The sequence below is a fragment of the Symphalangus syndactylus genome, chromosome 1 (assembly GCF_028878055.3).
Source record: "Symphalangus syndactylus isolate Jambi chromosome 1, NHGRI_mSymSyn1-v2.1_pri, whole genome shotgun sequence".
NCBI lineage: Eukaryota > Metazoa > Chordata > Mammalia > Primates > Hylobatidae > Symphalangus > Symphalangus syndactylus.
Genome location: NC_072423.2, coordinates 60,481,521 through 60,505,919, shown reverse-complemented (window position 1 = coordinate 60,505,919; position 24,399 = coordinate 60,481,521). Strand labels below are relative to the sequence as shown.

General features: G+C 36.9%; 1 protein-coding gene and 1 long non-coding RNA gene across 6 annotated transcripts in view; one reads left to right on the top strand and one right to left on the bottom strand.

Annotated features, from left to right (window-relative positions):
* Positions 1-1,298: 1,298 nt before the first annotated feature.
* On the bottom strand, positions 1,299-5,820 carry LOC134732021 (uncharacterized). Its single transcript, XR_010114853.1, has 3 exons — positions 5,619-5,820; positions 3,483-3,513; positions 1,299-1,604 (listed from the first exon to the last, which is right to left on the bottom strand). It is a non-coding gene; the product is annotated as an uncharacterized lncRNA (long non-coding RNA).
* A 98-nt stretch (positions 5,821-5,918) lies between these two features.
* The window catches only part of PSMA8 (proteasome 20S subunit alpha 8), a 61,604-nt gene continuing 43,123 nt past the window's right edge, over positions 5,919-24,399 (top strand). For 2 of the 5 annotated variants that reach the window (XM_055235645.2, XM_055235617.2), the window contains exons 1-3: positions 5,919-6,146; positions 16,595-16,721; positions 23,893-24,017. In XM_055235645.2, the coding sequence (XP_055091620.1) occupies positions 6,045-6,146; positions 16,595-16,721; positions 23,893-24,017 (354 nt within the window). In that variant the 5' untranslated portion in view covers positions 5,919-6,044. Of the gene's footprint in view, positions 6,147-12,116; positions 12,178-16,594; positions 16,722-23,874; positions 24,018-24,399 lie in introns of those variants that run through there. The other 3 variants (XM_055235606.2, XM_055235635.2, XM_055235626.2) reach the window with 3 other exon arrangements.

Below are 24,399 nucleotides of genomic sequence, written 5' to 3'. Positions count from 1 at the left end.
TCCTTAGACCAATGAAGTATACGTATTTTAAAAACACGTTCTTGAGCAGCATGCCAGCAGCAGTGAACAGAGTCATGGGTTAGGAAGGTTTTCAAAGGAGTTTAGCATAAAGGATGCCATACATGCTGTTGCCAATGCTAGGAACAGTAACTAAAGACATAGTTGTGCATGCCTGGCACAACCTGTGGCCTGTGACTATGTTCAGTCATGATGATGAACAAAATAGTGACTTTGAAGGATTTCATATGTCAAGTGAGGAAAAAAATGACATCTGCCCTCCTTAGATATGCAAAAATACATCTTCAGAGTCCATCACTGGTATGGTTTGGATCTGTGTCCCAGCCAAATCTCACGTCAAATCATAATTTGGAGGTGGGGCCTGGTGGGAGGTGACTGAATCATGAGGGTGGCTCCTTCATGAATAGTTTAGCACCATCCCCTAGGTGCTGCTCTCATGACAGCGAGTTCTCACGAGATCTAGTCATTTAAAAGTGTGTGGCGCCTCCCTCCTCACTCTCTCTTGCCCCTGTTCTTCTTATGTGAGACACCTGCTCCTCCTTTGCCTGCTACCATGATTGGAAGCGTCCTCAGGCCTCCCCAGAAGCAGAAGCTGTTATGCTTCTGTGATGGTTAATACTGAGTGTCAACTTAATTGGATTGAAGGATACAAAGTATCGATCCTGGGTGTGTCTGTGAGAGTGTTGCCAAAGGAGGTTAACATTTGAGTCAGTGGGCTGGCAAAGGCAGATCCACCCTTAATCTGGGTGGGTACAATCTAATCACCTGCCAGTGTGGCTAGAATATAAACTAAGCAGGCAGAAAAATGTGAAAAGAGAAACTGGCCTAGCCTCCCAGCCTACATCTTTCTCCCATGCTGGATGCTTCCTGCTCTTGAACATCAGACTCCAAGTTCTTCAGCTTTGGAACTCATACTGGCTCTCCTTGCTTGTCAGCCTGCAGATGGCCTATTGTGGGACCTTGTGATCAAGTGAGTTAATACTTAATAAACTCATATATACATATATATACACATATACATATATATGTAGTACATATAATATATATATTAGTTCTGTCCCTCTAGAGAATCCTAATACAGCTTCCTACACAGAACCTAGGCCAATTAAACCTCTTTTCTTTATAAATTATCCAGGCTTAGGTATTTCTTTATAGCAATGCACGAACGGCCTAATACAGTCACTTAGCTGAAAGAAGTGGATATCAAAGAAGTTTTTAACATTGATAACGGGCTCCAGATGTTTATTCATTGGCTAATGATAAATGCTAAATGGTTCTGAATCAAGGTGACTGTGATAACAGTGACGAAGAAGATGATGTCGTTAACACTAAAGAAAAAGTGCCTGTAGACGACATGGTGAAAATGTGTAATGGGCTTATTGAAGAACTAAAGCAGATGCATTCACAACAGAACAAGAAGTCATGTCCATTTATAAAATCAAAGAGAGACTTCTAACACAAAAACAGTTATTAATGAGGCAGATGACTCTGGAGGAAACCTTTTAAAAAGCATCCAGCAGAATGCCTCCTTATTCCTAGAGGACCCACTCCCTGGTCCCTGAACTGCTTCTGACGTTTCTTCTCACCTAAAAAAATAAATTATAGTGCATTGTAACCTTTCAGTCAAATCAGAGCATAGCAGGTGGAGATTGAAAGCCTGTTGTTGTTTGTTGTTGCTGTTGTTTGACAACTAATGGGTATTCTGGTAATTATACTGTGCTGATTCATTGCCCTGAAAGCATTATTTTTTCACTGTGTTAATGGTATGTCATATTGTTTGTTGTTAATTACTTATATGTGAATAAGTGTAAGAAAATGATTGCTCATCAGTAGCATATAAATTCAGTCAGGAATGCTGGGGGTGTCAAACAACCAGATTGTCCAATGGTGGCTGAAATAATGACATCTTTGCTTTCTTATGGCTCAATATACACAAGATTTGTTTTATGCACAAAATTATTTTAAAATATTGTATGAAATTACCTTCAAGCTATGTTTATAAAGCATAATAAAAAATGAATTTTGTGTTTAAACTTGGGTCTTATTCCCAATATATTTCATTATGTATATACGATTATTCCAAAATATGGAAAAAATCCAAAATCTGAAACATTTCTCGTCCTAAGCATTTTGGATAAGGAATACTGAACCCATACAGTAAGTTTAATGCTACTGCCTTGATTTATATTAAGGTTTCAGTAGCTTTACCCACCATTGCTTTTGCACTGTCAATGCAAATATCCGCACAGTGAAGAGGGCAAGTACTATCTTAATATTTTTACTGTAGTTTTGTCATTGTCGATCCCTTGAAAGGTTTTTGAGTACCTCCAAAAATGTGTGGGCCACAGTTTGAAAACTACGGCTTTATTCCAATTATGGATTGAGATTATTTAAAACTGGGTATTAGTCCCTGTGAGAATAGGTCTGTTTTTTTTTTGAAGAGGCTAAATTTTATTTAAGAAATTGTGTATACCAATAACTAAAATCATTTTTTAAAGGCACTCTGATTAAACTGCATTTTTCAGCATAACAGGACACCTTGGACAGTTTTTACTCTAGATTTCAATGTCATCCCACCCTGATTCTTCCTTCACCAATACTGAAGGAAGTTCATTTTGCTCCCTGCCAGTCAGACAGGCAGATAGGAGAGGCAGGTATAGACTTTGTTTTCAATAGTTCTTGATTCTTTGATGTGAAGAGTAGTAGCACAGTCATTTAAACCCAATCCCGCTTCTCTGCATCTTATAAAGTAAAACAGCTAAAAGGAGTAAAATAAGAAGGCAATGCTTGTGGGATGTAGTGTATATTGGCAGCACAGTCCTCATTACTATTTGCATAATGGTCTCACCTGTATAATCATTTATTTGGAAGGCAGTGGATTTTAGTCTTGTTTTTGTTCTCTTCAGTTTTTACTTACTGAATTTATCAATCTCAGCCATATTGGGTTTGTCACACATGGTCAGAGAAGAAGCAGAGCAAGGTGTATGAGTGAGTAGGGGCTGATCTGTGCAGTGACCACAGCCAAGTGTAGAACGGGTCTATTTTTGGTTCAATCCTACTTCTGGGCTATGGCTCTTTGGGTTCTAAACAAAAATTTAGACATTTACCAACACCCCTATACCTTAATAGGCTTTGAATTCCAAATGTCTATGAAAGGTCTGCTTTACTTCTCATTTAACCTTCTGGGTTTTCCTACTTTTATCTTGGCACCACAAACCTTCATTCCTTGTTAGCTCTTTAGAGTCAGCATACACATTTAAAAAATATATTTTAGACTAGTATTTCTAGTTGTTTTCAATGGGAGATTTGGTCCAAACTATAAAAACTGCAATCGCGTGCAGCTTCTAGGCATTAAACTGTTTCTTATGGTTTTTGTTAACTATAAAAATAAACAATGCTCGTGGTAAAAAAAAATTAAAATAATACAGATATAAAGTTTAAAATGGTAACTTTTCTGTCCCTACCATGTCGTCCCATTTTCTAATTCCTGGCCTCCTGCAAAGAGAAATGCACTTTTATAAATTTGGAGTACTTTCACTCTTTATACATTTGGATACACATATTTTAACAAATACACATTTTTAAAGTATAAATGAGTTCATGCTACATTTCTACTTTTCCTAATTTCTCTCTTACAGAGTAATCTTTACTTTTTTGTGAACTTAATGATAAATAACAATAGTTAATATTTTTTTAAGTGGTTACTCTGTGTCAGGCACAGCCATGGGTGCATTAATGGACTGTTTCATTTGTTCTTCACTACAATCTTGTGAAGATAAGTATTATCACCATTTTGCAGGTCAGAAAACTGAGTTTTAGTGAAGTGAAATATACCTACCCAAAGGTATACAGCTGTTATATTTTAGTGAGGATGTTAAATCTGAATGTGTTAATTAAACTTTGTCAACATTTTAACGCTATCATATTTCTGAAGTGTATACTATCATACAGTGTGACATTTACAAAATGCCTTCTAATGGTATAAACATGCTCTATACCAAAGTCAGTTTCCTGGTTTTTTACTGTATCAGATGTAACAAATTGCAGAAACTAAGTGTAGGGTATGAGGAGCCATTCTGTAGTGTCCTGTCAAATTTCTGTGAGTCTATAATTATTTAGAAAATAAAAAATCACTAAAAACTTACATCAGGTATGATTCCATTTATGTAAAATTTTTGAAATGGCAAAATTATAGAGATGGACAATAGATTAGTGGTTGCCAGGGATGGTAGAGGGAGAGAGAGATGGGTATGTCTTGTAAGTCAACGCCACAGATCTTTGTGGTTGTGAAACAGCTCTGTATCTTGATTATGATAGTCATTATACCAATCTATACATGATAAATTGCATAGGCCTCCCCGCCACATACACACAGGTGTGTATATAAAACTGGCAAAATCTGAAAAAACTCTGTGCATTACACCAATGTCAGTTTCCTGGTTTTGTTACCATATTATATGTATGTAAAATATTACCATTGGAGGAAATGGGGTGAAGGATATAGGAGACCTCTTCTTACCATATTTGAAACTTCCTGTCAATCTATAACTATTTCAAAATAAAAAGGAAACATAATTTAACAAGTACACCAAAACACTTCTCAAAAAACCACTTCGGACAAATGTTGGTTTATCATAATAATGTAAAGTAACCAGTTAGAGTGAATTGTTTTCATTAGGAATTACTGGTTTTTTTGCAGTCAAACCAAACTTGTCAAGACTGTAATACTGAAGAAAAGCAATGGAGGAGCAATAAGTACAAACTGCTTCAAGAGTCAACTAAAGAGCAGGTGTGGTGGCTCACACCTGTAATCCCAGTACTTTGGGAGGCCGAGGCAGGAGGATTGCTTGAGACCAGGAGTTTGAGACCAGCCTGGGCAACATAGGGAAACCAAGTCCCTATGTTAAAAAAAAAAAAGTATTAATAATTAAATAAAATTTTTAAGTCAATTACAGTTCTGATTTAAGTATTTGGAATTCAGGGAATCAAATTTTTCCTCCTTTGAGGAAATTATTCTTTTTTTCTTTTTTTGGTTAAAGTTGATTTCACCAACTTTAAGATCCTCCCCAGTGGAAAACTGCATATATTAAACAACACATGGAAAGCAATAATAGCTAAACTTACCTGGCTATTACTACCCACCAGGCAGCATTTTATGTAATTATGCCCATAAACACATATTAAGCTCAGAATACTCTGCTGCAGATTTTTTAATATTCCCATTTTATTGATAAGGAGAAAGTGACAGAGTTGTTTCATAGTTAGTAATGTAGCAAGTTGTAAAGAGTTTCTGCTATAGCTAAATTTCCAGACATCTTTTAAGTCTCATACTTTGGGCTTTTACAAAATTTCTCCATTAAAAGAATATTATCTTAATTCTCATTATTAGCATTAGTTTGATGGACTATTTGCTTTATTTAATGTACCATTTGCTCATCTGCTCTATTTTGCTCACAAGGCAGAAAATATAAGAAGCAACAATATTTTGAAAAGTGTGCTTTCTTTCCTTGGGTTCAAATAACAAGAGTTAACCTGAGAGAGAGGAAGAGTAGGAAATTTAGAATTTGAAACCAAAGGGAAGGAACTGATATTTAACTTACCACAGTTTCTCCAACATGTATGCGATAACAAAAGTGTCTGATCTTTGAAGACCTCATCTTTAAGCCCTAATCTTTGATATTATTTTTATAACTCGAGTGCCGTGACACCATCCCTGGGGCAACACGGTAGTGGGGAAATGGAGATATGCGTCAGACAGGAAGGGTAAGGGAAGAATGCCGTCAACTCACAGGCACTGCTTGGGTGACAGAGGCTGGCAAGCGCGAGGACATCCGCAGGCAGCCAAAGGAGCAAGGACTTCCGGGAAGCAGCCGAAGCGCGGGCGCGGGGACTTCCGGGAGGCAGCTTGAGGCGCGGCGCGTGTGCTAGCGCTTCCGGGCGGTAGCACGCTGTGTTGGCGGCGGCTCCCCGTCTCCCTCAGCTGCAGCAGCAGGAAGCTGGGTGGCAAGCCCTTGTAGTCCTGTGCGATGGCGTCTCGATACGACAGGGCAATCACTGTCTTCTCCCCAGACGGACACCTTTTTCAAGTTGAATATGCCCAGGAAGCGGTGAAGAAAGGATCCACCGCGGTGAGGAAGCAACTATTCCCAGACTATTCCCCGCTCTGACCTGTCAGGCCATCGTTACCCTACTGCCCCAGCCCACCCCTCCATCCTAGGAGCTCAAGAGAGGAGATTCCCACACTTGTGAAAATTGCTTTGTTCTTTTTATTTAGGGAGACAGACTTCTGAGATTTGGGCCGGAAGTGGGCAGAGTAAAAGTTGGGAGATTTTCCTGATCTCTGCTGTTCAACTGCCCGTTTAATGGTAGCTACAGACGCAAAACTAGGGTGTGTGTGTGTGTGTGTGTGTGTGTGTTTAGGGACGTTAATGCTGTAATTGACAATAGGGAAAGCTTTTAATCTGTAACAGCCTACCTGAATGCTCGTGGTCCAGTTCCTCGGTAGTTCAGAGACCCCTAGAAAAGTTAACAGCTGCTTCATGTTAGGAACTATTTTTTAATAACAATTACGATAAAAAATAAGTTAGCCACACCTGCCCCCCAAATACGGACTAAATCAATATAAAATTAAACTTTTGTTGATGAAGAAATGATTAAAAACAGAGTTCAAACACACGCGTTAAAAATATCCCAAAATTGCTGGGCGCAGTGGCTCACGCCTGTAATCCCAGCACTTTGGAAGGCCCAGGAGGGCGGATCACCTGAGGTCGGGAGTTTGAGACCAGCCTTGACCAACATGGAGAAACCCCGTCTCTACTAAAAATACAAAATTAGCCAGGCGTGGTGGCGCATGCCTCTAATCCCAGCTACCCGGGGAGGCTGAGGAGGGAGAATCGCTTGAACCCAGGAGGCAGAGGTTGCCGTGAGCCGAGATCGTGCCATTGCAACAAAAGCGAAACTCCATCTCGAAAAAAAAAAAATCCCCAAATTGTCCCAATATTTCGCAGCCTTGTAGAGGCTCAAAAGCCCAAGAACTTCCACTTTTTTGGCCACTTAAAAAATAATGCTGGAAGTTCCTTGAGAGATTATACCCTACCTTAGATTTATGTATCCACATTACTGAAAAACTTCACAAATACTCAGGGTAGGAGTAATACTGCTGCCAAGTTTTAACTACATTCAATAATTTTAGTGATTTATAAAAATTAAAGAGGACAAAAGTGCCCTAGTGACACAAGATCTATTACCCCAAATCTTCTAAGGCCTAGCCTATGAATTCAAAGGATCGGATATTTTTATTCTCTCAATTTCATGAGCATGTTTGTTGTCTACTTTGGAAATTGAGACAGTAGCTATGAGAATACACGGTACGTTTCTAAGTCTAGCAGTGTCTATCTATATTTTCTGACTTTCTTTGTTAAAGAAGGAAATAATTCACTTGCATTATAAATCTAAAAGATGTAAGTGGTAAAAAAAAAAAAAATAACACTAGACGAAGAATCGTTGTAAAAGTATTTTTCTATTTAATTGGGCCCACTAGTTTTGCTTCTGTTTTACAAGTAATTTTTTAGAATTATAAATTTAAGGAAAGCCTGATGTAGCTTAAACCAAAAGGGTACCATTTTGATAAAAACAAAAAGTTATATAATCCCCAGCATAGCATGTAGCATATGGTTAGAAAATAATGCCCAAGTTTTAGAGCCTAAAATAAAGGGAGTAATAGGAGAAGACTAGGGTGTAATAAGAAACCACATTGGCTCATTTAACATGTTTTAAGAGTGCTGTAGAACTGATTGATGGTTCCTTTGTAATGAGCGGTAAAAGGGTAAGGATATAAAAATACCTATAGTGGGCATTTTTAAAGATACATTGGAAGAATGAGACACTTTTGTCTCAGAATTCTGAAATTATAATTTGCATGTTTGCATGGAGTTATTCATTGTGTTTCCTTGAGGGTGCTATGACCTTTTACATAGGGTAAAGTTTTTTAATGGCACTTGATTATTAAAATATGTCACGAAATATTCTGTCTAGAAGTGAAAATTGATATTACGAGTTACAAATAAGCCAAGGTTGACCAGTTTTGACCAGTATGTAGATGTGATATTATTTAGTAATATAAAAGTTATATGGGCCACAATTAAAGGCTTTTGTGTTCCACTTCCTTGTTGATGATTATCTTATAGCATGAAAGGAAACAAGAGGCTTATTTTCTTTTTGCTTCAGTTCCCTTTTCTGTAAATGCAAATTTGTTTGAATAACATTTTGGAGAAGTAATACCTTTCTTCTTAGGGAAAAGAAATGAATCCTTCACAATATTCCCGTGAAAACGATAAGATTTATTATCGTTCCTCATTTTGTCCTTTCTGTGACCCCAAACTGTTATTAGCTCTGTATTTCCTACTTTATCAGATCTCAGCTCCACAATCTAGCCATCAAAGTCTTCCATAATCCTATCCACCCTCTTAATTTAGGAGGCAGCTTCTTGGTTTCACTAATATGTGTTTCTGCCTACAGAAAGGGGAGAGAGGAAAGGAGAAAACACCTTTCTTTCTGCTGCTCTGCATCTTATTTATCCTTTAACAATCTCTGCACACTTGTCCTCTATAATGAAGCCTTCTCTGATCCACTCCAGTCATCTTGGATCTTTGTCTTTTCTGAATTTATAATCTGTACCACAGAATATTGTACAGTATTTACTATTTGGCCTGATATTTTCTTTAATTTCAAGTATATTTAATAATCTCACACCAACTGGATAGTAAGATCTCTGAGGATCTAAATGGTATAATTCCTTTTTCTATTTCTACTACACAATATACAGTAGAGGGGCTAGGAAGGCAGTAACTAACATTTAAGAAATACTTTCACCAGGCATTTTGTGTACATTATCTAACATTAGGGACAGTGTTTAATCCCCTTTTATTATATGTGAAACTGTGATTCAGAAGCATTTATAGCTTGCTGAAAGTACCCAGCTGGAGAGTGATGGAACTCATATTTATAATTATTTTTTTCTAGTTCTAAAGCCACTGCTCCTTGCATTGTAGCATGAAATTTGTTCAATAAATATTTGTATATTAATTAGCTTCCATTATCATGAATGTAGAAATCAGATATGTATCACTTAAGGCAATTAACTTCACTAAGCTTCAGTTTCTCTAATAGTAAAAGAGGCATCAAAATAGCACTTGTGGCTGGGCATGGTGGCTGATGCCTATAATCCTAGCACTTTGGGAGGCCGAGGCGAGTGGATCACTGGAGGTCAGGAGTTCGAGACCAACTTGGCCAACATGGTGATACCCCATCTCTACTAAAAATACAAAAAATTAGCTGAGCATGATGGTATGTGCCTGTATTCCTAGCTACTTGGGAGACTGAGGCAGGAGAATTCCTGCTTGAACCGAGGAAGCAGAGGTTGCATGAGCCAAGATTGCACCAGTGTACTCCAGCCTGAGTGACAGAGTGAGAATCTGTCTCAAAAAAAAAAAAAAATTGCACTTGCTTCATAGAGTTGATGTGAAATTTGAATGAGGTAATAATGCATGTGAAGCATCTTAAACAGAATCTGGTTCACAGAAAGTACTTAATAAATTGTAGTTATTATTATTTACTATTCTTTGTTTTCTCTTTTTTTTTTCAATTTTGTCTGTGGTGCTTCTCACACATTCATTTATTATTTCAAGACATTTTTGTTGAATACTTACATATGCTAAACGTGATGCTAGGTCACATACAAGATAGATAGCATCACATACAAGATAGATAGCATCACATACAAGATAGATTCGATCCCTGTCCTTAGAGATCCTACTATCAGGAAAGTTAGATAATTACATAAATAGTCCTAACAAAACCTGAGTGAGTATTAGCGTATGAGGCATTATAGGAACCCCAGGTGTTGGGGAGGTCCCTCTGAAGAAATAATACTTAAGTGGACATCTGAAAGGTTAGAGGTTGTCAAATGAAGAAGTGGAAGGGGAAAGAGTGAAGAGTATTTTTGACAAAGGAAATAGATTGTGGGAAGGCAAGTAGAAAAGGACAGCTATGTTCTGTGAACTGAAAGGCATTCAGGATTGTTGAAGCAATGGAAAAATAGAAATAGATGAAGCTAGAAACTGGTGCCAGATCATGGAATGCCATTAAACCATGTGAGGATACACTGAATAAGAGACCTTGAAGTGTTTCGATGTAGCTACTGTCAGTCTCCAGATATTGCTCTTCTGTCATTCTATTAACAGACTACATTTGTCCAACAACAGAGATACTCACATGACCTAAGTAGAATCATTCATAATTTCTATCTTCCTGGCCACAGTGATGAGCATGTCAGTCAAATCTAGCCAATGATAAGTTCACCTTTAACAACTCTTCTGACTAGAGACAGTGGTAGCTTTTATTCTCTGGGAGAACTGTTGGGATGTGGGTCAAGGTTCCTGGTGGCCATGTTTTTACTGTACAGAGAAAGCCTTTCCACATTAGGAAAGCAAAAAGCCAATATGCAAAGAGTACATATTAAAGTCCCTAGATCCTTTTGTCTCATGTCTAGCTCTGTGCTGTGTTGATTTGCTTAGTGACAGATGGTCCCTATATAAGCTTTAAGTAAAAGAATGCCACATTCAGATTTTATTTTCTTCTTCTTCTTTTTTGGTCTTCATTTTATTTTCCAAATATTTCTCAGGCTACCTATGGTCAGTGAATTGGATGAAATCAAGACTAGAAACAGGGAGACCAGTTAGGATTCTGTGGAAATAGTCTAGATGAAAGATGATAACTAGCGTTTACTAGACTTGGGGAGAAATGAAAATAAGGCAGATTCCAGAAAAACATTAAGCAGCATACTTGTTACAATTCGATGGTTATATGGATGGTGTTGACAGAGGTATAGGAGAAGGAGGAATAAAAGTTGGTGTCCCTGTTTCTGGATGTGCCTGCTAAGTAAATGGTACTGCCATTTACTTAGAGAATGTAAAGCACTAAGTTTTGGGGGATGATAACTGTTTTGGACTTGCTGAGGTTGAGATGCTTATGGAAACTGTAGCAGACAGACTTTAAAATGGCCTCCAGTGATCCCCACCTTCTGGTGCTCATGCCCTTGTATAACCTTCCTCCCTTGGATGTGGACTGAACTTAGTGACTTGCTTTTAAGGAATGGAATAGGTGAAAGTGACGAATGACACATCAGGGATTAGGTTGCAAAGAAACAGTGACTTCATTTTATTCATCCTTACTTGCTGTTTTGCTTGCTTACTCTGGTGAAACCCAGCTGCCATGTTGAGTTGCCCTCTGCAGGGCCCAATGAGGCAAGGAACTGAGGGAAACATTTGTTCAAAATCTAGTGGGGAACTGAGGTCCTTAGTCCAACAACCCAGGGGAACTGAATCTTGCCAACAACCATGTAAGTGAGCTTGGAAATGGATCCTTTCCCAATTGAGCCTAGAGATGCGTGCAGTGCTGGTAGACAACTTGATTGCAGCCTTATCGGAGACCCTGAGCCAGAGGACTTAGCTAAACTGTGTCCCGATTCCTGAACAGAGACTGTCAGGCAGCTGAAAAGTACATGTTTGAAATTTAAGAGATTGATCTTGGCTAAGATCTTATTCCAACAATTTTGAAGTGCATTCTTTCCCCTGTTAAAAACCTATATTGAAGGTCAAGTAAATGCATACTCTTGAGTACCCTTCTGTGTTCAGTAAGACTAAATATAGACTATAGACTAAGCAGAGGATAGTCTACAACTGAACCTTGAGGGACCTTAATGACCTTTGTAATTACCTTGACTAAACTCTGGGAGAAGAGGGATAGAAACCAGGTTGTTGTGGGCTGAGGGATGATGACAATATTTGGCTTGAAGGGCTTGAAAGAAAAAAGGTGGGATTAAAGTGGAATGGTCTTAAAATTTTAAAATAAAAGAGACTAACATAGGTTTCTGTCTGTTTGTTGAACTTCTCACTTTGTTTGCATAGTGTTTTCCTGATCTCGCTTGTTTATCTCTGTACTCTTGTAGCTTACTGAGCTTTTAAAAGATTGTTACTTTTTAATTCTTTGTCAAGAAATTCACAGATCTCCATACTTTATTTTCTTCCTTTGGTAGTATCATGTTTCTCTGATTGTTCATGATTCTTGTGGCCTGGCATGGATGTCTGCACATTTGAAAAAGTAAGTACCTCTTCAGATTAGCTTCAGCAGGAAAAAGTCTTCACCAGTTAGCCCATCCAGAGATTTGGGGTGGGCCTGCCACTAGAGTCCTTTGGCAGGCTGGCCTGATGCCTAGGTCAGCAGGCAGGCTGGCTTGGCACCATAGGTGCCAGCCTTGTACCAGGGCTCACTAGGGTGGGCCTGGAACCTGAGTCCACAGGAGCAGACCTGGAGCTTGGATCCATGGGGTCCATGGTAAAGTCAGATACTCACGTTACTCTCCTTACCACACATGGATGGTATCTCTCTCTGCACTGTGCTGCTGGGCCTTGAAGGACAGGTGATGTAGATAATGTCAAATTGTCTTTCCCACTCTCTTCAAATGTCTTTTCGTATTTCTGTGCTTTGGTCTCTCACCTGAATTCTTTTCTTACGAAGTATTTTCACACATAGTAGTACAAATTGACATTTCTGCTGGGACATGGGCGTGGGAAACTCCTATTCTGCCATCTTGCTGATGTCATATTGTTTTGAGATTTTGGCATCAGCTTTCATAAATGAGGAATTATTGGTACTTTTATTTATTTAGAAAATGTTGTATTTGTCAGATTTTAACATTGTTACATAGTTTTACTAAAGAAGAACATATCTGCTTTCATCTGCATCATAGAATAATTTAAATAGCACAGGAATTACTCATAACAAAATTAGCAAGAATTCATCCATGAACCCTCTAGGTCTGATACTTGTTTTTGAGGATTAGTTCTTTTCTGAAATTACCCCATGTTTGTTAGTGAAACAGAGTTTTTTGTCTTTTCTTGAATCAATATGGTCAGTTTTAAATTTTTCTACTCTGTAACATCTTTCAGATTTTCAAATTTATTAACTTTAGGTTATAATTTTAAAATTGTTACTTTTCCACACTTGTATGTATTTCTTTCACTCTATCCCTTTCCTGATGAGATTAACTGAGAGATACATTTTAATTATTTGTTTAAAATAACCAACTCTTGGTATTATTTATCAGTTTGATTGTTTTCTTCCTAACCATTAATTTTTGCTTTTTTCTTATTTTTCCCCTTAAGCTTAGCTGCAATATTTTTATCCCTTTTTGTATTTATTGATTTCTTAATTCATTTTTAATATTTTTTCTTACTTGATTAAAAAAATAAAATAATAAATTCTTTCCTGAACATAATTTTGACCACACTCAAAATACTTTGATATTAACATATTTACTATCAATATTTTCTAGTTTGTATTGGTCCTTTTAAAAAAATTATTTATGAGAGTTATAAATTGTTGTCTTGTGACCAATAAGTTTAACTTGATTTATTTCAATTGTGAGAATATTTTGAGATTTTTCTTTTAGTCCTAATATATGTTAAATTGTTACAATATCCAATGGCTTGTTAAGAAGGCATATTCCCTATAAAGCTTAACATTTTTTCATTTGATGAGGATAGGTTAGGGAGGGAGGATGGCTGATTTGAAATATAATGGTTAAGAAAGGGTACTTGGATAAACTGATAAGAAATGAGAGAACAATAAGAACAAAAGTGTAGTTCTTTTTTTTCTTTTTTCTGTTTCTTTTTTTTTTTTTTTTTTGAGAAAGAGGCAGTGGCATGATCACGGTTCACTGCCTTGAACTCCCAGGCTCAAGCAATTCTCCCACCTCAGCCTCCTGAGTAGCTGGAACTACAGGTGCACACCACCATGCTCGGCTAATTTTTTTATATTTTGTAGAGACGAAATCCCACTATGTTGCCCAGGCTAGTATGAAACTCCTGAAATCAAGCGATCCTCCCACCTCAGCCTTCCAAAATGCTGGGATTACAGGCGTAAGCCACCATGCTCAGCCAGGCCTAGTTCTACATTTCATCTATTCTGTATTTTCACTTCAATAATGCTAATTATTATTATTATTTTTTTTTTTTTTTTAGACGGAGTCTCTATCGCCCAGGCTAGAGTGCAGTGGCACGATCTTGGCTCACTGCAAACTCCTCCTCCCAGGTTCATGCCATTCTCCTACCTCAGCCTCCCGAGTAGCTGGGACTACAGGCACCCACCACCACGCCTGGCTAATTTTTTGTATTTTTAGTAGAGACGGGGTTTCACCATGTTAGCCAGGATGGTCTCGATCTCCTGACCTCGTGATCCACCCACCTTGGCCTCCCCAATAATGCTACATTATAACACATATTTTTATATAGTGATATTGTATAAATCAATATTAATATCACACTTGACTACAAAGCAATTATAAACACCAATACCTGTGTCAAAATTTTTAGATTACCCCTCTAATACAGAACCAAAATTCTAAACTTTCCTCTAAAAAAGAGGAGAGAAAAAGGAGCAATAGTCATCCTACTTGTTTTCTTCTTGTTTGAATAGAGGCTTTCTTTATCAGTAATGTAGGGTAAGGACATTTGGTCTTTCTCTTGGCTGCTTGTGGCCCCTGTCTTAACTTAGATTATTTGAGCTGCTAAAACAAAAGACAATAGACAGGGTACTTTATAAACAACAGAAATTTATTTCTCACAGTTCTAAAGACTGGGAAATCCAAGATCAAGGCCAATTCAGTGTCTGGAGAGTACCCATTTCCTAGTTCATAGTTAGAACTTTCTTGCTGTGTCCTCACATGGTGGAAAGGGCAAACAAGCTCTCTTGGGCCTCTTTAATAAGGGCACGAATCCCAGTCCACCATCATGACCTAATCACCTCTCAAAGGCCCTACCTCCTGATAGTATCACCTTAGGGGTCAGGATTTCAACATACGAATTTGGGGGGAATGTAAATATTCAAACCATAGCAACTCAATCCCTATCCCTCCAAATTGTGAAATACATGGGAAAACTTTTACAGAATTTTATCTATTTAACTTTCTTTACTGCCATTAATACTACCAGCACTGGTACTGCCGCCTTTATAAAGAATCCACATGGATTCCTGGCATCTTCTTTCATTTTGCTTAATTTTGCACTACATAGCAGATTCTCAAATAACATAGTTTTGTTCAACATTCTTTTGTTATAACATTGATGAGAAAAAAAATCAATTCCCACCGAAGGCCACTCTATATGGAGTTTGTTAGTTTTCCCCATGTCTGCATGGGTTTTCTCCATGTACTCCAATTTCCTCCAACATCCCAAAGATGTGTGCGTTAGATTAATTGATGTATCAAAATTGTCCCAGTCTGAGTGAGTGTGTGTGTGTATGAGAAAAGCCTATGATGGAATGGCATCCTGTCCATGGTTGGTTCCTGCCTTGTACCCTGAACTGCTGCGATAGGCTGCAGCCACCTGTGATCCTGAACTTGGATAAGCAGATTGGAAAATGAATGAATGAATACAAATTATTACAAAATAAAAATTTATAAAGTATATAATAATCATACAGATGCACAACAGTAAACAACGAGGTATGAAAGCACTTAGTGAGCTTGTCATAGACCTTGTTGTTTGTTTTTTTAACTGAATGGTGGTAGGAGGTGCTCTTTAAAATTTTTGCTTTGCAAATGTTTATTCTTTGATTTAACCCACCACCACTATGACTGCTGTCACTCATGGATTCACCAAAAATTGGATAAATAATTATCATACTTTCTTTTTTTTTTTTGAGCTTGAGTCTCGCTCTGTTGCCCAGGCTGGAGTGCAGTGGCACAGTCTCTGCTCACTGCAAGCTCTGCTTCCTGGGTTCCAGCGATTCTCCTGGCTCAGCCTCCTGAGTTGCGGGGACTACAGGTGCCTGCTACCATGCCCGGCTAATTTTTGTGTTTTTAGTAGAGACAGGGTTTCACCATGTTGGCCAGGCTGGTCTCAAACTCCAGACCTCAAGTCGTCCTCCTGCCTCAGCCTCCCAAAGTGCTAGGATTATAGGTGTGAGCCACTGGGCCCAGCCTTATCATACTTGTTTTTATTAGTGTTTCTTATATATACAGCTCACATTTATTTCAGTGTTTAATATTAGAGGTGTTTTAGGTATTTGTTTAGAAGTTTGGGGGTGTTTTTGTGACCAGAAATATTTCATATGAATCTAACTCCTGTTTATATTAATTGGGGTGTGATAAAATTGGTTTCATTATACATCATTTGCTTATAGTTGCAATTTTCAAGAACCTGTCAATGACACTGAGAACTTACCGTATTTAGATAGCGCTTTTTTCAGGTGTATTGTATGAGATTAGGACACTCATAATTTCAGCATTGGTGGTATTTTCTTTGCAATTTCTACCTATTTGTCTTCTTTGCTTTGAGTCTGGGGAATGGATCTCCAGTAAGCCTATACCTATGAAGCTGTTTTCTAGAAAGTTACTTTTCTTGTTTTTATTGAATACTTAAGGAGAAGTCATTTCCCCTAAGTCATATGTTAGAATAACTTGGTTTTATATTTTAAACTGACATCTGAATATATATGTATTTTAATGACTTGACAGGTCGGAATTCGAGGTACCAATATAGTTGTTCTTGGGGTAGAAAAAAAATCTGTTGCCAAGCTTCAAGATGAAAGAACTGTGAGGAAAATTTGTGCCCTTGATGACCATGTCTGCATGGCTTTTGCAGGTACTTATGGACCTACAATAATGATGCATAGTGTCTTACTGTAGTAGGGCAACACAGTTTACCTCAGTGCTGCAGTTGTGCTGTATTTATAAAACGTGGAGTTGTTCTACAAACAATATATCCTATATTTTAAAGCAAATACTAACTTTGTAAACCAGGATTTTTGATAAAGTACAAATCTTAAAAGATATATATTACTTTACTTCAAAATTTAGGTAGCTATTTTCTTTTCAAAACTTTTTATTTTGAAATAATTACAGATTTAGAAGAAGCTACCAAAAACATAGAAAGTCCCCTTTACACAGTTTCCCTAAATGGTAACATCTTCAAAACCAGTAAATTGACATTTGGTGAGAGTGTATTCAGATTTTGCCAGTTTTACATGCATTCACTTGCATATTTATGTACATGTATGTAGTTTTTTGTTTTTGTTTTTATTTTTATTTTTCAGACAGAGTTTCACTCTTGTTGCCCAGGCTGGAGTGCAATGGTGTGATCTCGGCTCACCGCAACCTCTGCCTCCCGGGTTCAAGCAATTCTCCTGCCTCAGCCTCCTGAGTAGCTGGGATTACAGGCATGCATCACCACACCTGGCTAATTTTGTATTTTTAGTGGAGATGGGGTTTCTCCATGTTGGTCAGGCTGGTCTTGAACTCCTGACCTCGGGTGATCCACCGGCTACATTCTCCCAAAGTGCTGGGATTACAGGCGTGAGCCACCACGCCTGGCCTCTGTGTGCAGTTTTATTACACTAACAACATGTGTAGATTCATGTAGTCATCACCACAGTCAAGATACATTACTCTTCCATCACCACAAGGCTACCTCATGCTATTTCTTCTCACCATCTCTACTTTCTGGAAACTGCTATCTATTCTGTATCTCTATAATTTTGTCATTTTGAGAATGTTATATGGATAAAGTTATATAATATATAACCCTTTCAGATTAATCTTTTTTATTCAGCATAATTCCCTTGCAGTTCTTGCAAGTTATTGCATATATCCATTCCTTTTTATTACTGAGTAGTATTCCATGGAATAAAGGCACCAGTGGGTTTGTTAACTCTCCTAGTGAGGGACATTTGGGTTATTTCCAATTTTTGACTATTGTAAATAACGCCTCTATGCATATTTGTGTACAGATTTTTGAGTGAAAGTAGGATTTCATTTCTCTGGGACAAATTCCTAAGAGTATAGTTGCTGGATTATATGATAATCCATGCTTAGTTTTATGAAACACTGCCAGTCCAGAGTGGTTATACTATTTTAAATTCCAACTAGCAATATATGAGTCATTCATTTGCTCTGTGTTATCAGTATTTGATATTGTTGCTTTTCTTCATTTTTTTATATTCTTATACATGTATAGTGATATCTAATTGTAAGTTTAATTTTTATTTCCCTCATGGCTAATAATTTTGAACTTATTTTTATGTGCTTATTTGCCTCTATACAGCAAATAAGACATGCCTCGTCTTTTTTTTTTTTCTCATCTTCTGATTGGGTTTTTTTTTTTTTAACTGTAATTTTATATTGAAGTTTAACAACCTCATTCAAGCCACACATGATGGTGCACATCTGTAATTTCACCTACTCAGGAGGTCGAGGCAGGAGAATTACTTGAGCTTAGAAGTTTGAGTTCAGCCTGGGCAACTGAGCAAGATACTATCTCTTAAAAAATAAAAAAAATAAAAACCTCATTCAGAAAAACAAAAATGCCTTTATTGTATTGTCTTTAAAAAGGAATTATCTTTTCACAAAACAAGTCTTAATAAATATAAAAACATTGAAGCATCCAGGCATGGTGGCTCATACCTGTAATCCCAAGATCTTGGAAAGCTGAGGCAGGCAGATCATTTGAACCCAAAAGTTCGAGCCAGTCTGAGCAACATGGTGAAACTTCATCTCTAAAAAAATACAAAAATTAGCTGGGGATGGTGGTGTGTGCCTATAGTCCCAGCTACTTGGGAGGCTGGGCTGGGAAGATCTATTGAACCCAGCAGGTTGAGGCTGCAGTGAGCTATGATCACACCACTGCATTCCAGTCCAGGCAACAGAGTAAGACCCTGTGTATTAGTCCATTCTTGCATTGCTATAAAGAAACACCTGAAAAACAACAACAACAAAACAGAAATATCCGAGACTGGGTAACTTATAAAGAAAAGATATTTAATTGGTTCACAGTTCTACAGGCTGTACAGGAAGCATGGCAGCTTCTGCTTTTGGGTGGCCTCAGGAAGCTTTCAATTATGGTAGAAGGCAAAGGAGGAGTGAGACATCTCACATGGCCAGAGCAGGAAGAAGAGAGAGAGAAGGGAGAGGTGCCAAATACTTTTAAACAACCTGATCTCGTTAGAACTCTATCACAAGAACAGCACTGGGGGATAGTGCTAAGCTAGTCATTAGAAACCATCCCCATGAGCCAATCACCTTATACCAGGGCCCATCTCCAACACTGGGGATTACAGTTAAACATGAGATTTGGGTGGGTACAGAGATCCAAACCATATCACCCTGTCTCAAAAAAAAAAAAAAAGATTGAAACCATACAGAGTATTTTTTCTGATCAAAATGGAATGGAACTAGAAATTAATAGTGGAAGGAAGACTTGAAAATCCACAAACACGTGGAAGTTAAGCAGTATATTCCTAAATCACCCATGGGGCAATGAAAAAAAATCACAAGGGAAATGAACAGATATCTTGAGAGAAAGGCAAATGAAAGCACAACATATCAAAACTTGGGGAATGTTTTGGAAGTAGTGCTAATAGGAAAATTTATAGCCATAAACATTTACATTAAAAAAGAAAGATCTCAATTCAACAGCCTGCCTTTATACCTTAAAACTAGGAAAATAAGAATAAACTAAGTTTAAAGCTAGTAGAAAGAAGTAATAAATCCCTGATGACTCTTTCCCCTAGATTGTATATCATATTGTCTGTTAACATGTGGTGTTTTCAGCTTTCTACTGTTATAAAATATTGTAGTACTAAATTTGAGAAAAAGAAGTATAAAGATCAGAACATAGATGAATAACAGAATAGAAAAACAAAAGAGAAAAATAACAAAACCAAGAGTTGGTTTCTTGAAAAGATCAACAAAACTGACAACTCTTTAGATAGATTGACTAAGAAAAAAAGAGAGAAGACTCAAGTAAAATGAGAAATGAAGAAGGGGACATTAGTGCCAGTTTTACAGTTTTAATTCTTAAAAACAATTTTAAGAGAGTACTGTGAACAATTGTACATAGACAGAATTCCTTGAAACACACCTTGCTCAATAAGATATATTAATAGAAAATCTGAACAGACACAATAAGACATTGAATGAGTTATCAAAAACCTCCCAACAAAGGAAAGTCTAGGATCTAACGACTTCACCAGTGAATTCTACCAAACATTTTAATGAAGAATTAATAGCAGTCCTTCTGAAACTCTTCCAAAAAGTTAAGGAGTAAACACTTCCAAGTTTAATCTATGAGACCAATATTAACATAATGCCAAAGCCAAATACATTACAAGAAAAGAAAACTATAGACAAATATCCCTTATGAGCAGTGAGCAAAAATCCTCAACAAACTAGTAGCAAACCAAATTCAGAACATTAAAATAATAATACATCATGACCAATTTGGATCTATTCCTGGAGTGCAAGGATGGTTCAACATATGAAGATCAATCAATGTAATATAACACATTAACAGAAGGAAAGAAAAAAACTATATAATTATATAAATTATATAGAAAATGCATTTGACAAAATGTAACACTCTTTCTTGGTAGTGGCACCCAACAAACTAGAAATAAAAGGAAATCACCACAACATAATTCAGGCTATCTATGTAAAAAATTCACAGCTGACATCATACTCAGTGGTGAAAGATTGGAAGCTTTCCCTCTAGAACCAGGAACAAGATAAAGATGCCCACTTTTGCCACTGCTATTCAACATAGTAATGAAAGTCTTAGCCAGAGCAGTTAGGAAAGAAAAATAAATAAAGGTATCCAAATTGGGAGGGAAGAAAAATCATCTCTGTTCACAGAAGACATGATCTTATATAGAATACTAAAGATTCCACCAAAAATTTTACAAATAATAAAGAAATTGAGTAAAGTTGTAGGACACAAAATCAACACCCCAGAGTAATTTCTTTCTTTTTCTTTTTAATTTGAAACAGGGTCTCACTCTATCACTCAGCTTGAAGCACAGTGGCATCATCATAACTCACTGCAGCCTTGAACTCCGGGGCTCAAGCAACCCTCCCACCTCAGCCTCCTGAATAGTTGGGACTGCAGGTGTGTGCCACTGCACCTGGCAATTTTTTTTAATTTTTATTTTTGTAGAGACAGGATCTCACTATGTTGCCCAGGCTGGTCTCAAACTCTTGGCCTCAAGTGATCCTCCCATCTCAGCCTCCCAAAGTGTTACAATAAAGGTGCGAGTCACCACACCAAGCCCCAAATCATTTCTATGTACTGACATTGAACCGTCAGGAAAGGAAATTAAGAAAAACAATTCCATTTCAATAGCATCAAAAAGAATAAAATACTTATTGGGAATGAATTTAAGGAGGTAAAAGATTTGTACTCTGAAAAATGCAAAACATTGCTGAAAGAAATTGAAAAAGACACAAACGGAAAGACATCCCCCATTCATGGATTGGAGGACTCAGGATTATTAACATGTCAATATTATCCAAAGCAGTTTAGATTCAATGTCATCCCTAACAAAATTCCAATGATTCTTTTTAAATAAAAAAGAATTATAACATTCATATGGAATGACAAAACAATTTTGAAAGAGAAGAGCCAACTTGGAGGTCTCACATGTCTTGTTTTTGAAAGCTACTACAAAGATACAGTAAGCAAAATAGTTTCATGACTGGCTTAATGAAAGACATGCAACTAATGGAATTGAATAGAGAGCGTAGTAATAAATCCTTGCATATATGATATGGTCAAATGACTTTTATCAAGGTTGCCAAGACCACTCAGTGGTGGAAAAGACAATCTTTTAAACAAATGGTGCAGGAGAAACCAAATATTCACATAAAAACAATGAAGTAGGACCCTACCTAACATCACATACAAAAATTAACTCAAAATGAGTGGAAGACCTAAACATAAGAGCTGAAAATATAAAGCATAGTGGGAAAGCTTCATGAGATTAGATTTGGAAATGATTTCGTGAATATGACACTAAAAGTACAGGTGAAAAAATAAGTTGGACTACAAAAAGATTATTCCATGTACCATGTGGAATTCCACTTAGTAGCAGAAATTTTACATTATGATTGTATCCTCAATATAAAATTGTGGTACAGGTTGAACATACCCAACTGGAAAATCCAAAATGTTCCAAAATCTGAAAATTTTTGAGCACCAACATGATGCTCAAAGGAAAGCTCATTGGAGGCTTTTGGATTTTTGATTTTCAGATTAGGGATGCCCAACCAGTAAGTATAACGCAAATATTCCAAAACCTGGAAAAACATCTGAAACACTTCTGATCCCAAGCATTTTCAGATGAGGGTTGAGGGATACTCAACTTGTACATATTTAAGAGCACTAGACTGAATACTCAGTTTTTTCTGTAGATTGTTTATTTTTAAGCCAAGTGAAATTGTAATTTTAAATTTTAATTTTAATTTGATTCCTTTTTTTTTTTTTTTTCAGAGACAGGTTTTCACTTTGTCACCCCCATTGGGAGTATAGTGGCACGATCGTAGCTCACTGCAGCCTTAAACTCCTGGGCTCAAGCAGTCCCCCCGCCTCAGCCTCCCAAGTAGCTAGGACTACAGGCATGTGCCAGCATGGCCTGCTAGCTTTTTGATTTTTTTGTAGAAACGGGGTCTCTCTGCGTTGCTCAGGCTAGTCTCAAACACCTGGCCTCAAGCAAGTCTCCTGACTCATTAAATGTAAATTTTAATTGTAATTTGTTAAAATAGAATTTGTTCTCTGCTAGCCAATTAATAATAATCTTGCTACTTATTAAAAACAGACATACACATAACTATGTTACTCATATACTTTGACAAATTTATCACTATTTTTTCCTTGAATCAATTATATTACTACTTTCCTAAGTATGTTACTTTTGTTTCCTCAGGCTTGGATGATATTTACGTTGTAAAGGGGAAATACATACTCTGTTTGATCATATTTCAAATTGAGTGACGTTTTCATCCATAGGAAAGACTATAAATACATATTCTGTTTGATCATATTTCAAATTGAGTGATGTTTTCATCCATAGGAAAGACTAAATCAGTTTCTTGCCATTTCTTTCTCATAGATAACATTTGCAAAGGGAAAAAGAGCATCAGTTTCTCTTCATTTAACTGAGTATCTGATTACAATTTCTACCCAACTATGAGTGATGGTTAACAGTAGCATATTCATATTAACTATCTTCAGGGGCTGAAGATTCTTCAGGTTTGTAGAAACAGGATTAGAAATGGTGTGGAAGGGCAACAATAATTTGTGACAGCAAAAGACCGGTGATTTTGTTAGAAATGACTACGCTTCCAAGATTTTGTGAATGCACTTTCTTGGCAGTTTAGTTAGTATTAAGAGAGGAGGGAAAGCAACAAAGTGGACATGGAAAAGTCAAATGCCAAAGTTTAATAGAAATGTTTGCAACCATTGCATCCGTTAAATTTCATGGTCAGTTTGTTAGTCTTTTGATAAAAACACATTCTGTCTCCTTGCAGAAGTGTGGAGAATTAATCACATGATAGTTTGGTATTGCAAGAGCAAGGTCAAGTGTTTTCTATTTTAGCATTCTTCATTTTCAAACTCTTGGTTTTAGACAAAAAACTGAGAAGCGACATGTCACAGCTGTGTTAATGTAGCTTGAATTCAGTGAATACGTATTTGATAATTGAGTAATATTTTTGTTTTCATAAGAAGAAATCAAGTTTACTATTAGTGTTTAAACTATTATTCTTTAAAACATCTATAAAAAACAAATAAGAATGGATCAACTTTTGAAATAAATCAGAATGTAGGACAAATGACACTTTATCTTACAAATCTTTTAAAATGAGCATGTATTGAGAAAAAAGGGATAAGAAAGATTTCATTGTGAATAAAACCCACTTGACAAGGAAAAATGTATTGTAAAAAATATTTTTTTGTGGTTTTTGTGAAGTTTTGACAATTTTTGTAGGACTTACTGCTGATGCTAGAGTAGTAATAAACAGAGCCCGTGTGGAGTGCCAGAGCCATAAGCTTACAGTTGAGGACCCAGTCACTGTAGAATACATAACTCGCTTCATAGCAACTTTAAAGCAGGTAAGCTAATATTCTAACATACTTTATCAAGCTTTCTCGTTTTTCAGCATTGTAAGTCCTATCATTGATGTACTACAGTTACTCCAACCACGTAGTCTATTAAATCTATTAAATTTCTTATTTCTCACACTTACTTTATATTCATATTTTTATTCCAGTAAAATGGATTGATTTAATCACTAGAAATCTGGATCAGTATTAATTCTGGGAATTATATTCAAATTTAAAAAACAGTAAGTCTGATCTTTTAAGGAGATTTCTACACTTCTGGAGATTAATACAAAGCGTTATTTAAAGTTTTCCAGAGAAGTACCTTTTTTGTTTTGTTTTGTTTTTGTTTTTGTTTTTGTTTGAGACAGGGTCTCACTTTGTTGCCCAGGCT